Here is a 13,362-nt window from a genome sequence, read left to right on the forward strand (position 1 = left end):
TCTACTCAGGTTTCTGCGGATTCTAGTATTCACGTTACTGGCTTTCTTAAACAAATCGATCTATCAAGCAATTTTAACTGGTAACTTATTTAGTAATAGTCACCAAACTGTTGTGCAGTTTGTTGGCGACATGCGCACTCTTACTTTTTTTTTTAACGCACACACTCAACATTGCCTTACCTATACCTACTTTACTGGTATATAACATTACATAGTATTAATTGTACTTACTAAATAAAATATAAAAATTACTTTAATTACTTTACTTTAACGATGGCTAGGCAAGGCAAATAGGCTGTCTATACGTTGGTATTGGCCTTTACCAAGCAACGTTGGACTAACATGTGGATAATTTTGTTTTCAGGAACTGAGAATAACTAGTAAATGAGTCTTGTTTAATCTAAATTGAACATAAAATTATTTACCAATAAACCTAATGATGGAATAGCATTGTCATGTAATCAGTTACATTCAAAGTTCTGTTAAAATTTGACTCTTCAAAATGAAGCGAACTAATGAAGATGGCTTTGATCCAACGTTTATATTCGGCAGTTCTATGATTTCCAACCATTCTTTCTTCCTTTTTTCATTTGTAGGATAACTTGAAATAATAAAAATAATAATAATAAAACTATAAAAACCTCGTAGTGAATTGTTTTAATAACAGAATATCGATAATATGTATGCTTACAAGATCAACATTATATTAAAATAATCGTTAACAACAATCATCAGAATATACAAACAAACAGGCAATCTAAAGTAACAAAAGCAAAATTTGGCAAGATTTATAAATAAACTACTTAAATAAGTCTAATTTATGAAATATTTGGGCTATTGTGTGATTAATAAACAAAAAAAATAACATATGCCTGTGCAATGTAACTTTCGATTGATTTGCACTTTTTCTAAAGCCACATCCCTTAATGCTGCAGCGTCGCATTTTTATTAATACCTAATTATTCTCACTGTCAATATTTTTGTCCAATTTAATTATAATACATGCGAATAATTCAATAGTACATTTGGAAAAACATTTGTTTTGATATTTGATGTACTTCCCTTTGACAACGGTATCATGTACCTCATGTACTGCGAAATGGACACGGTTGGCATTTAAGATGACGTTACGTATTTTCGATTCCCGTGTTTGACACAGACCAATGTAATGCTATCTCTTTTGGCTTAAGACGGCACGTAATAGTTAAACAAAGACAATAACATGTTTATGTTTTCGACGTCGAAATGCATCATATACAAACGTCTGATTTATATATGTCAACGTAACATGTCCTTTAGCTTCCATAGTCCAAGGACAGGCGTGACAAAATAGTTACGGTAATAGAAATGTAACGCTTTTCCCGATGTCTACTTCTACGTCTTATCTATTATTATCAAAACATAGTTTTAAAGATAAAGATACATATGTATACTCGAATTTATTTACCCGCATAGGTACATAGATAATTTTATGTCTAAGAAATAATCATCAAAATATGTAGATTTATATCAAATAATTGCGTTAAGTGGTGTCATTACGGAATTTTATCTGTATTTGTTACGTATGACGTCATTGTGAAGATTTTTATTAGTTGGAGAAGTTTTTAAGTCAAGGTTTTAGAAGCAGTACCATGGAAGTTTATAATTATCTTGCTTAAGCATAAAAATATCAACTAATTTCTTTCACAGAATCTTCAAAGCTCTCTCCAGAAAAGTTGTCATTTTGAATATGTGCCCTTTTTATACCAAGCAAGGGTCAGTAAACATGGCCTTAGGACGTAAAAATTAGCACCCTCACCCTTTATAATAATAATAATATAATAATAAATTTCTTTATTTCGGACTTAAATTATCCATAGTATGTTAATAACAGCAAAAACTTAAAGTAAGGTTAGTACAAACAAAATGAAAATTCTAAAACCACAACTACAGCTCCCATTGGGCCACACCTTTTGTTTGACTCCTCCAATATACTGCAATTGGACAGTCAAACCTCCAAGCGATAGCGTTCAGAATGCTGTTGGTACTTTTCCGGATGCGACTCCACAGGGCGACAATCCTCTTTCGCATGACGGCTTGGAAGCCGTCCGTACGAGCTTCCGCAAACATGCCCGACGCGCTACACCTACTTGGCAGTCCCAACAGCATCCTAAACGCGTTATTGAACTGTACACGTAGAGCACTGTAGGCCCGTTTCGTATACTTAACCCACAGGCTGCTCGAGTAAAAGGATTGGCTGTATGCTTTGAATAAAGTGACTTTTACATCATATGAACATCGAGCAAACCTGCGGGCAAGCATATTACTCCGAACCGACAACGCCCTACGCTCCCTATCAATGTCCAAATCATCATTCGAGAGGATATGCCCCAAGTATTTCACGCTTTCCACAACCTTTAAAGGAGTACCATGTAACAATATGGGTGGCACATAATATGGCTTAATATTACCCGCTTTAAAAATGATCACCTCGCTTTTTTTGGGGTTGTACACAAGTCCGTGGGCCGTGGCATACTCCTCACAGGTCTCAAGTAACTGCACCAACGCACCGACCGACGGGCTAAGCAGCACCATGTCATCGGCATAGCTTATGTTGTTAATGCATGTGCTACCAACATAACACCCCGCATGCATGCCACTGAGCCCGCCTATCAGCTCGTCGACGTACAGATTAAACAGCTTAGGTGACGTAATTCCACCCTGTCTCACTCCACACTCCAGACTGTACTCACTAGACAACATATTGGCCCATCTAACCTGGTTTATTTGATTGCTGTACCAGTGTCTGAACAAGGCCACACAATCCTCCGGCATACCTGTCCCACTTAGCTTCTGCCATAGCCTGTCATAGTCGACTCTATCGAATGCCTTTAGTACCGGAACACAATTATCATCATTACTGCTTTTCGGTAGAATTATGTAAGGTTATGTATGGATGAACTCTTCCACAAGAAGCTGTATGGCTACTTGCGAGGCATAGATTATAATATGTATTATTGTTATATATTGTAAAATGTTGGATGCTTTGGGGGTTGATTGTGAACCTTACGATAACTCAGTTGTCGACCGATTCCTTTTCATTTCGTCAAACTGTCGTATTCGATACCGAACCGAAATAACGTCACACCCGTACAATTATTCGAACTTCTCGACCGGTAAAGGCTACAAACATTATTCAGTTACCGAACGTCCTATTGTTTACAAAGCAAGAATGTAATATGGAAATATCTTATTATTTTAAATAAGGTGTGGATTTTGTTCATCATCAACCTATTTATACGTCCCACCGATGGGCACGGGTCTTCTTTCAGACGAGGGTATAGGCCATAGTCCGCCACGCTGGCTCAATGTGCGTTGGGGACCTCACACGTGTCACACCTTCACCGAAAAACTCATGATAAATTTCAAATTAAATTTCGTACATAAATTCCGAGAAACTCAGAGGAACGAGCTGGGATTTGAACCCACGCGACCATCTGCTTGAGAGGCAGTAGGTCAAACCAATAGGCTACTATGGCTTTTTTATGGGTTTTGTTCGATTTTATTAATTTATTTTAATGCAAGACTAATGTGTTCCCATATTTTAGGCCTTTAAAGTATTAAAGATGTAAGTACATATATAAAAGGATATTAATTTTTAATTTTATACCAACATAGTCACGGAACGAACCAGCGGACCTCACGAATTCTTCTTTGTGCTTGCGTCGTATCTTTGTATTTGGTTTTTCAACGACTTTTTTAGCCGTAACGCCATCTATAATCTTGATTTTGAGCTAAAATTATTTTCAAATTACGCATATTACTAGTTAGTGTGTGTTACAAACCAATTTAATAAATTAACGCTTGCTAATATGGACAGATGACGCTAATCCAAAACAAATTGAAGCAATTGCCGGATTTATCCATAAAAATCTGTTCAATAAGCGTTATCTAATTAATTTGTTTGTTATCACTACAAATTAGAAAAGCTTTGATAAAGAAGGATGGCGATAACTGACCCAAAATCAACGTGAAGTGTCGTTCATGGACTTTGCTAGTATAATTTTGCGTTTTAGTTTATGTATACTTATCAGTATATTTTTGTATATTTTTAGAAGTCGGGAATAAATGTGGATATCAATCTTTGTAATATTACAAAGATTGATATCCACGGACATTTACACGTGTTAGAGTATGTATGTGTCGCTGTGGTCAGGCTCTTATCTTCTCCTTTCTGTAAGGTCAGTATGGGTAAGTGTAGCTAGGGGGTAAATGAGGCTGCCCTTTGTATCACGAAAAATAATTAAACTTTTCATTTAAGCGCATTTTAAGTGCCATCCGTTAATGTAATTAAAAGTACTACTGATTCACGCTTTTACATCTAGATAGTTTCGTTAGGTACTTTCGTGCCTATAGTCATTTTGAAATCTGTCACTTTTTTTAATACGAATCTCAATTCACACTCAGAATAAAAAGTAATAAATACCAGGATCTCGGGTCCGACTACCTATTTACAAGCCTTTGGAGCCGAGACTCTTGGCCCGTGGGGTCCCAGTGCCCTTCGTCTGTACAAAATTTTATCGAAAAAATTAATGGACTGTGTGGGAAACCCAAGGGCCGGCTTCTATTCACACTCATAACTTTTTTCTTCTTAAACGCTTAAAACAACTTATGTAAGTAATATAGGTGACAAATGATTGCTTGTTGTAGGTACTTAGGTAACGTAACCCGGGGGGGTTTTAGTGGGGTAGGCCTTCCAGTGTGGAGGGAGAGTCCCCACATAACCCCTGTGTCTCCCTGGGCTCAGGGATATCCATAAAGATTTACCCCAGTCAAAAAAAAAGAAAAGGTACTTAGGTAACGTAATCTTTGCATTTTACAATGAAAACTAGTTATAGTCACACATAAAACATATTATTTTCAGCCAAAGTTGAAAACTCAACCGCAAATGGCTTGATTTAAAACTTTTTAAAAAGTATGTCACACTTACCCATACTGACATTACTCGTGTCCTGCATATAGTAAGCTTCTTTATAACATGGGGCAAATAGATTGGTTTTATTTTCTCTGGTAAAAGAAATATTCGTATATTGTAAAAAAACTTCTGCTACATTAGGGATTTGCCTTGTGAGTGACTAGATACATTTCAAAATTCAAAAATCGTAACAAAAAAAACGTTAAAGACTGCGCCGTTCAAAGACCCCACACACTAGCGTCTTTAAACGCCGCGCTGGCGCCGCGTCTTGAAAAACGTTCGAAAGACGCTAGTGTGGCTCTAATTCATTGATGTTGTGAATCTTTCCGGTAAATGTCATTACTGTGTACGCGTTAACAAAATGATATAAACTACTTTCAGGCTATTGATCAGCGCCATCTAGTTATAAAAGACAATTTTGACATTTTTCAAAGTTACGATCTGTAGTATGGAGATTGCAGTCCTTGTGTTATTGATCCTTGCAATAGATAAATAAACTATATGAATGGCCAGCCAGCGATACCTTTTGCCTTTTGCTTAAGTTTTCTAATTCGGTATTAGCGCATTCTTTGTGGACATCGAGTGTGGACAACCAGAAATAGAGACGAAATAAGGGCCTTCCATCTCTGGCAACGCATCAGGCAAATGGGCCTTACATGACTTTTAAATATCAACTCTCGTTTGCGCTGAAATCACAAATTAGAAAGCTGAAATAGTACAGCGCCAACAACTGACCTGTGATACGTCTCCGTATATTCCAAAATTATTCTATATTTATGTAATAAACATAATAATATCTTTAACAGTGTGGGTAAAATAGCAAGACATCTAATTACAAAACAAACGGAATCACATTCCATCGATAATTATATAATAAAGATGTAATTTTTAAATTTTCGTCCATTATACGAAAGCTCGAGTTAAACAATTGAGGACACCCGTCAATTGTTCCGAATTCGTGCTGATTTCACCGTAATGATTTGGCAGAATAGTTTTTAAACAAATAGAATGACATTTCGTCTATTTCTGGTTATATACTCGATGTTTGTGGGCTACTCCTACGTTCATTTTAGATATAGAACTCAGTGCAGAGTACTAAGAAAACCGACCTTAAAAGTACGTGGAATTACAGCTATTTGCCAAGTTTTAATGAAACCGGATTCATTCCCTGGTTTGCCACCCTCCGAGGTTGAATATTTTCTTCAAATTTAAATGGACCCCTACTGAGGTACCTTCTTTCCAACAAAAAAGTAACATTAAAATCGATTCACAAATTATAACACGTCACACAAATTATATGCGTCACATGCATACAAAAAAAATTACAGACGAACTGAGAACCTCCTCCTTTTTGATGTCGGTTAAAAATAAAAAGACATTTATTTCTCTACAAAACACAGAAATAATGACAATTGAAGACTAATTGAAAATACAATTGAATAATGTGGACAAAAAGGTTAAAGACTCGGCATTGTTGATTTTCAATCTTCACTTAATATAATATACTAGCATTGATTTACAAATAAATGGACGACGAGTCTAATACAAAAACCACGAAAAAAATGTCCCAAGTCAACCTATTTAAACGTAGTGACATGTAAAGGAATATGAAAAAGCTAAAACGTTGAATTTAAATTGTAATGTCTTCGCAGTACTGTCTAATTTCGCTTGCTTCGCTGTCAGTCGAACAAACGAAGACTAAAGCGTGAATGACGCTCTGTATACGATTTTAACGCCCTATAAGTTCGGACCGGACCCGACGTCCATATAATTGTAAGTCAATGAGAATAATGAATAACAATAGTGGTCGAGATTTTGTAGCTTCCATGTGTCTATATCCTTCTGAGAACCATTCTCTAGCTATCAGTCACTGTCAATTGTTCTTTATTAATCCGCATTAAAGGGGATTAGCTCTTCTTATCACAAGACAAATAAGCCGCGAGTTTAAATAATTTTATTAATACGCAGCTGCGATATTGCCAATATTTCTGAAGATGAAGAAGAAGATGAATTCATTGTAAAATCACGCGGGCATCACCTTCCTTCTTCGAATCTGCTATATGTGGATTTGTTTAAAAATTAAATGGACAAACTTGCGTTTGACCTCAACTTAGACCTGGAGTAAAGAAAGGATCTACGATGGAACGAGCTCGCCCAGAAGATGCCTATTCAGTCGCACCTTAAAGGATCTCGGGTTGTATGTGCTCGGAAACACAGTCGCAATAAATGATGAAAAGCGCTTAGTATAGGCCTGAAGTCCCTTCAATATCGACCAAGTAAGGATAATATCCCGCCATATGTCTGGATGTCCGATGGTAAAAGGGGGCGGGCGGGATGAGCTGATGGAGCTCATGGGCACGCTCACCGAAATACATATATTCTATAGAAAATATACTCCTGTAGTACCTTTACCCTTTGCACTATGACATGAGGTGCATAAAATCTTTCTGGCAGAAAATGAATGCGGCAAACTGGGGACCGGGCGAAACGGACCATAAATTGGTGGACTGCAATAGGCTAATGATAATTTGTTGTAGCTTTTCTTTGATCATTATTGGACCAATTATAAAAACAATACATTAAAAAACACAAATAGAAAAATCATGTGTACAAAATCTTCGCGGCACTACTTGTTGGCCCTGACGAAACACTCAACATTCTTCTTGTTCTTTTTGAGGTGCCATCTCCTACCGGAGGTCGGTGATCATTAGGGCTATCTGTATTTTAGACACAGCTGTACGAAACAAGGATGTTGTGTTCAGGTTGAACCACGTCCGGAGTTTCTTAAGCCACGAAGTACGCCTTCTTCCAGGTGCTATTTATCATTGCGCGTTATATGACCTTGCGTTTGGGACGGCATTAAAAACATCTAATTTAATTAATTATGAAATCAAAATAAACTTTCACGTAACGCATATTAATTCATTATTACGTTAATTTAATTTTATTAATATTTCGACACATCCGTAGAACAAAGATCTATGTGCAAGAACACTTGTTCTCAGGACATAGTACATTTCGTTCGTTCTTCTTCGCTGTGGATGTCAGATCGACCTTTGTTCGATTTTATATTTCCGAAACGAAGTAAGATATATAAATTCTCAAAATACCTTTACATAGGACCTAGTTTGAATAACGAAATTGTTCTCGTAGCGTACTTATTCTCTTTTCGCTATATAATCATATCGGACTCTGTTCTTCGGATGAGTCGATTTGTTCACATTGATTATAATCAAAAAAATCATTTAAACTGTAAAAACATTTTTTTTCGTATGTATGTTACGTGATAACTCCGGTATTTATGAATCGATTTACATGATTCTTTTTTTGCTGGCAAGAGGGTACCTTCATAGTGGTCCCATTTAATTTTGAAGAAAATCATCCACCTCTAAGGGTGGCTGTTCACGCATGAAGATTCATTTTTATAAAAAGCGCCAAAATTTTATTATAAAGAGCAATTATTTTAACGGTTGATTTTGCTATTCTCCAATTCAAGGCGTTTTTCTCTCTCAATATACTTTGAGTAGTGAGAACCGATTTTTATTATCTCCTGTATCAAGTCTCGTATAGTGGCGAACTAGGGGATGAATCCGGGTTTGCGCACTTTCCGATAACCGATTCCAATAAAACTTGGTATTTTTGAGGACGGTTTTTTTAGTACTCTGTACTGAGATTATTAATTTGTAGTATTCGTTAGGAAATGATGCTACTTGTGAAAGGCGTGGCAAGTGTAATACTGACCCATTTAATTCGTCTAAAGTAAGTGGCCCTGTGTTACGAGTTAACTTATTTTTATTGCGTGTGTTTTTTATAAATCCTAAAACGTAAGCACCCGCGCGCTTCAAGCTATTAAACGCCCGTTGTACCCTGGTCTTGCCGTCGAGCCCGTAGTCTCTCCGGAACGTGGAGTCCCAGTGCCCTGCGGCTTTACAAAATTTTATCAAATAAATTAATAGACTGTTTGAGAAACCCAAAGGCCTACCTACCTTGCCCGACGCGTTAGCATAGCATACAAAGGGGAAACGCTGCCAGCATCTTGGGCACCTTGCCGCGGGGACCCAATTTTATTAATTTAAGTCTAGTATAGGGGAAATCGGGACTGGTAGTTCCCGGGGTAAGTTGTTCTCACAGCAATAACTTTGCAAGGAAAATATGTAGTTATACATGTGAAACGCGTCGTTAAAGCGTCAGGCGATGCGTCTTGCCGGCAGCCATTTCGGTAAATTCGTCGACGACGTGTGGCTATGTGCGTGGAGCTGTCAAAATAAGTAAATTTTTTCTTGTTTAAATTTTATGGTCTATCTATGTTTATTATGGGCCGATTTATAAGTAACTGTTCTAAATTGTAGTGACATTAGTAAGGAATCTTATTGTTTGTGTATTTTTTTGATGGATTCTATTACTTTGCCGGTATGTCAGTCTTCGTATAAAAACGTAATTTGGGGCTTTAAGTACCTCTCTCGAAGGGCTGGTTGTTCCTAGGAACAATTTCCCCAATTGACCTGCAATCATACTTAAAATTTGTATAACTATTTTTCTTTGTTTTAAGGATGGTTTGTAGTTTACAAACGGGCTCATGTCAAATATTTAGACAAGATGATAGAGTCAATTATGTGGGTCTTAAATGGGATTCAGATGAAGAAATGAGCGATGAATAAGAATGTAGTTGTTTTTTTTTTAAGTTACTTGTGCATAATATAAACATTACATACGTACAATTATAAAATAGGTGGTTTTATTTAAGAAAATCCTTGTTATCCTGTGATAATTTAGGCGGAACAATTTGCCTCAAAGGCGGAACAACGCGCCCCAAAGCGGGGCTGAATGTTCCGCTCCGAAATTTGTCAAAAATTTGTCACTATGAAAAAGACCATTGAGATATTAGTAGAAGTGACTATACTATTACAAAAAGCGATAAACATTTGTTAAATATTTCCACATGTTGAAAATCAAATCCTTCATTTTCAGTATAAAACTGCAAGTTATTTGAAAATCGGAACTTTCAGCCCCGCTCTCCCCTACTTTAGCTCGTTTAAATTCGAATAAATCAGACTTTACCCGTGTCTTGAAGAGTTTCATGTACTTAGTCAAGCATGTTTGGAGTTTGGTGGTGACCACCGCGGTGTACTGACGTTTCCGTGTTCTCGCTGTTTATAATACATTTAACTTGACCTCCCGCTTACGGAAATTTATACAGCGCCCAGTGTCTCGCACGATTGGTTCTCGCGTGTGCCTTTCACTTTTGTGTCAACTAGGAAAGGTGACCCTCAACATAGTTGTACAGAGTCCGCGCTCAGTGTCTTCTTAACTCTTTTTCCACAAATATTGGACCCTCCTGCTCGCGCTTATTAGTGCAGGACATAAGGTGTCTCCCCTCGGGGATTTGTGAGAGAGACAAGACTAGTCACCTGCTACGTGCTGCACGCTGCGTAGACATAACGGCTACAGCTTTCGTCATCACTAACACCTACGCATTCTATTAGCCGTTCTTTGCACGCGCACCTTCAACGTATTTATTATAATATACTGCGGTATCAAAGGGCGGTTGGAATGCCTCTGAAACGCACTCCTCCGCCTAGTGCAGCTTTGCCAAATCCTGGTAACCCAATTATATTAAGCAAAGCTAAATCAGACCAAGATATTTCCGGACCTACTGAAACTCCATCACCTATAAGTAACCGTGAGTTCTCACTTGTAACCCTACGCTCTAAAAGGCCACGATCTGAAGTTTTTCCTCCTTCTACCACAATGGAGGAATTCAAGGCTGAAATGCGCGATATGATGAAGTCGTTGATATCAGAACAATCTGCCATCCTATGTCGACTCTCTGAAGACGTATCTACAATTAAACTTCAAAATGAAAATATTCAAAAGTCCAACAAAGAAATAGAGGACTCTATAGATTCTATTAAAAAAAGTTGTGCTGAGCTTAACACCAGAATCGATAAAATCGAAAAGGATCGTAATGACTGCCGAAATAGTCTGTTAAACTTGGAAAAGAAAGTAGAAGGTCTGGAATTAAGCTCGAGAACGTCCACTGTTGAAATAAGGAATATTCCGGTGACGGACAACGAATCTACATCAGATTTATTTAACATAGTCAGTTCTACAGGTAAAGTGCTGAACATTCAAATACAGCAGTCTCAAATCCGCGATGTCTATCGTCTCCCCAGCAAACCTGGTAAAAATCGCCCAATTATAGTTGAATTTTCTACTGTTGCTCTAAAGTCAAAAACTGTACAATCAGCACGCGTTTACAATAAAAATAGTTCTCCAGCAGAGAAGCTCCGAGTTGTTTGGATTAAAGGGCAAATCTTGCCCTATTTACATATCAGAATACCTACCAGGAGCCACCAGAAAACTGTTTTATCAAGCAAGAGAATTTGCCAGGCTATCAGGTTATCAGTTTTGTTGGACCGTAAATGGTAAAATATATCTCCGCAAATGTGAAAATTCCAGCGCCATTAAAGTTGCCTCGGAACAAGCTCTACGCGTACTATCTGATGAAAAGTGACTATATAACGTCGTTACAGACTATCTTTCCATTTATTTCAACTTTTTAATCATAGTGTTTATATTTAAAAACCAATATTTACAAACTTTTTACTCAAATATGTTATTTTATCACGTTTCTATTTCTTTCCTATTTACAACTAAACAGTCAAGATATTGTATGTACTACACTTTACATAAAATTTACACTGCATTCACTACACACACCCAGGTTGCGATCATAAGTAGTTTCTTGAATCGTTTACTTCTTTCATTTATTGTCTTCATAAGACTAGTAATTTCTGTTTATAATTGCAATGAGTTACCTATTATTGTTCGTACACTGGGCTCTCTAAAGTCACATGCAAACCTCATAAATATTTTTTCTTTACATGATCATGGCCAATGATATAGACAGAATAACTGTGGAACTAGAGATGCACAGTGCTTCTAAGTCACTATATTGTCGTCCGGAACAATGCGTACAACACTTGTATAATACACCCAAATCGTTGAGTATTCTGCAACTAAATATACGAAGTATTAATAAAAATTTCGATCAATTCATACTTTTATTAGCACAAATAAAAACACAGTGTGATGTCATCGTGTTATCTGAATGCTGGCTGCAAAAATCACCACTAATTCCTCCTTTGACCAGTTACGGATCCTACTATACTAAGCGATGGATAAATCAAAACAATGGTATTGTGTTATATGTGCGTAGGGGCTTAAATTGTAACGTACAAGAGATTGCTTCTTTTGTTGATGCGGATTGTCTCGTTTGTAAGTTAGGAACTGACGTGGCACTAATCTGTATCTATAGATCGCCCTCGATATATAACATAGATAAATACTTAAATAGTCTGAACGATCTTCTATTGACTTTAAATGCCGTCCCCTTTGTTTGTGTAGTGGGAGATGTTAACTTGGATAAAGGATAATAGCACTGATCTGCGATCTGACCAATACTTGAATCTGGCTGCAGGCCATGGCCTCTTGCCTGCTCATATTCTTCCCACTCGTGGAGAAAATTGCCTGGATCACGTTCTATTAAAATCCAAATGGGATGTGAATGTTGCGGCAAACCTATTAGTGTCATTTGTATCGGACATCATCAAGAAGTACACAAAAGTATTCACTGTTTCTCGCTCAAAAACAACCATCAAACCATGGATAACTCCCGGTCTACTTCGCTGTATTCGGAACAGAGACTCATTACATAGGAAAGTTAAAAAAGATCCTGATAGTGTTGTACTAAAGGTAACTTATTCACGATACAGAAATTTTATTAATAAACTACTTAAAAACTTTAAAAAATCTTACTTGAGATCATTGCTAATGAATGCAAAAAACAACGCTAGGTTAACTTGGAATGTAGTCATAACCATTACGAATATGCAGTCGGCAACGAATCCGTCAGGCTCCCTGTTGAAATTACATCCCAAACCAGTAACTTCAGTGAACATTGTAAACAAGTTTTTTGCTACAATCGGAATTAATTTAGCGAGTAAAATCAAACCATCTTTAACCGCAATTTGTCCATCTCCTGTGGCTCGTTCTTTATCCGCTAAGTCTTTCTCTGTATTGGATGTGGATTGTGAGGAAATCGAAGGATTAATTTTGATGATGCGCAATAACTGCGGGGTCGGTCATGATGGTATTTCCTCGTCAATTTTGAAGTCGACGCGTCATGTTCTCATTCCAGTACTTGTTCGTATCTGTAACTTGTCCCTTTCTACCGGAGATTTCCCCAATGTTTTTAAAAAGGCTCTGGTACATCCCATTCACAAATCATGAGATAATTATGTTGTAAATAATTACAGGTCAATCTCCGTTCACCCGGCTATGTCGAAGATTCTGGAAAATGTTCTGAACAACCGATTGATTAACTACTTGGAATCAAAAAATCTACT

The 13,362-nt window shown here is 37.1% G+C and overlaps 1 protein-coding gene across 1 annotated transcript; it reads right to left on the reverse strand.

The window, feature by feature from the left end:
- Positions 1–1,926: 1,926 nt before the first annotated feature.
- On the reverse strand, positions 1,927–2,742 carry LOC113232693. Its single transcript, XM_026467467.1, has one exon. The coding sequence runs from the start codon at positions 2,740–2,742 to the stop codon at positions 1,927–1,929; it is 816 nt and encodes a 271-aa protein (XP_026323252.1).
- Positions 2,743–13,362: the final 10,620 nt, after the last annotated feature.

This window comes from Hyposmocoma kahamanoa, unplaced genomic scaffold (genome assembly GCF_003589595.1).
Source record: "Hyposmocoma kahamanoa isolate Upper Pololo Valley unplaced genomic scaffold, ASM358959v1 77, whole genome shotgun sequence".
Lineage (NCBI taxonomy): Eukaryota > Metazoa > Arthropoda > Insecta > Lepidoptera > Cosmopterigidae > Hyposmocoma > Hyposmocoma kahamanoa.

What these genes read in the sequence shown, in the direction of transcription:
- LOC113232693 (XM_026467467.1), bottom strand. Translation starts at nt 2,742, where the DNA reads ATGTTGTCTAGTGAGTACAGTCTGGAGTGTGGAGTGAGACAGGGTGGA.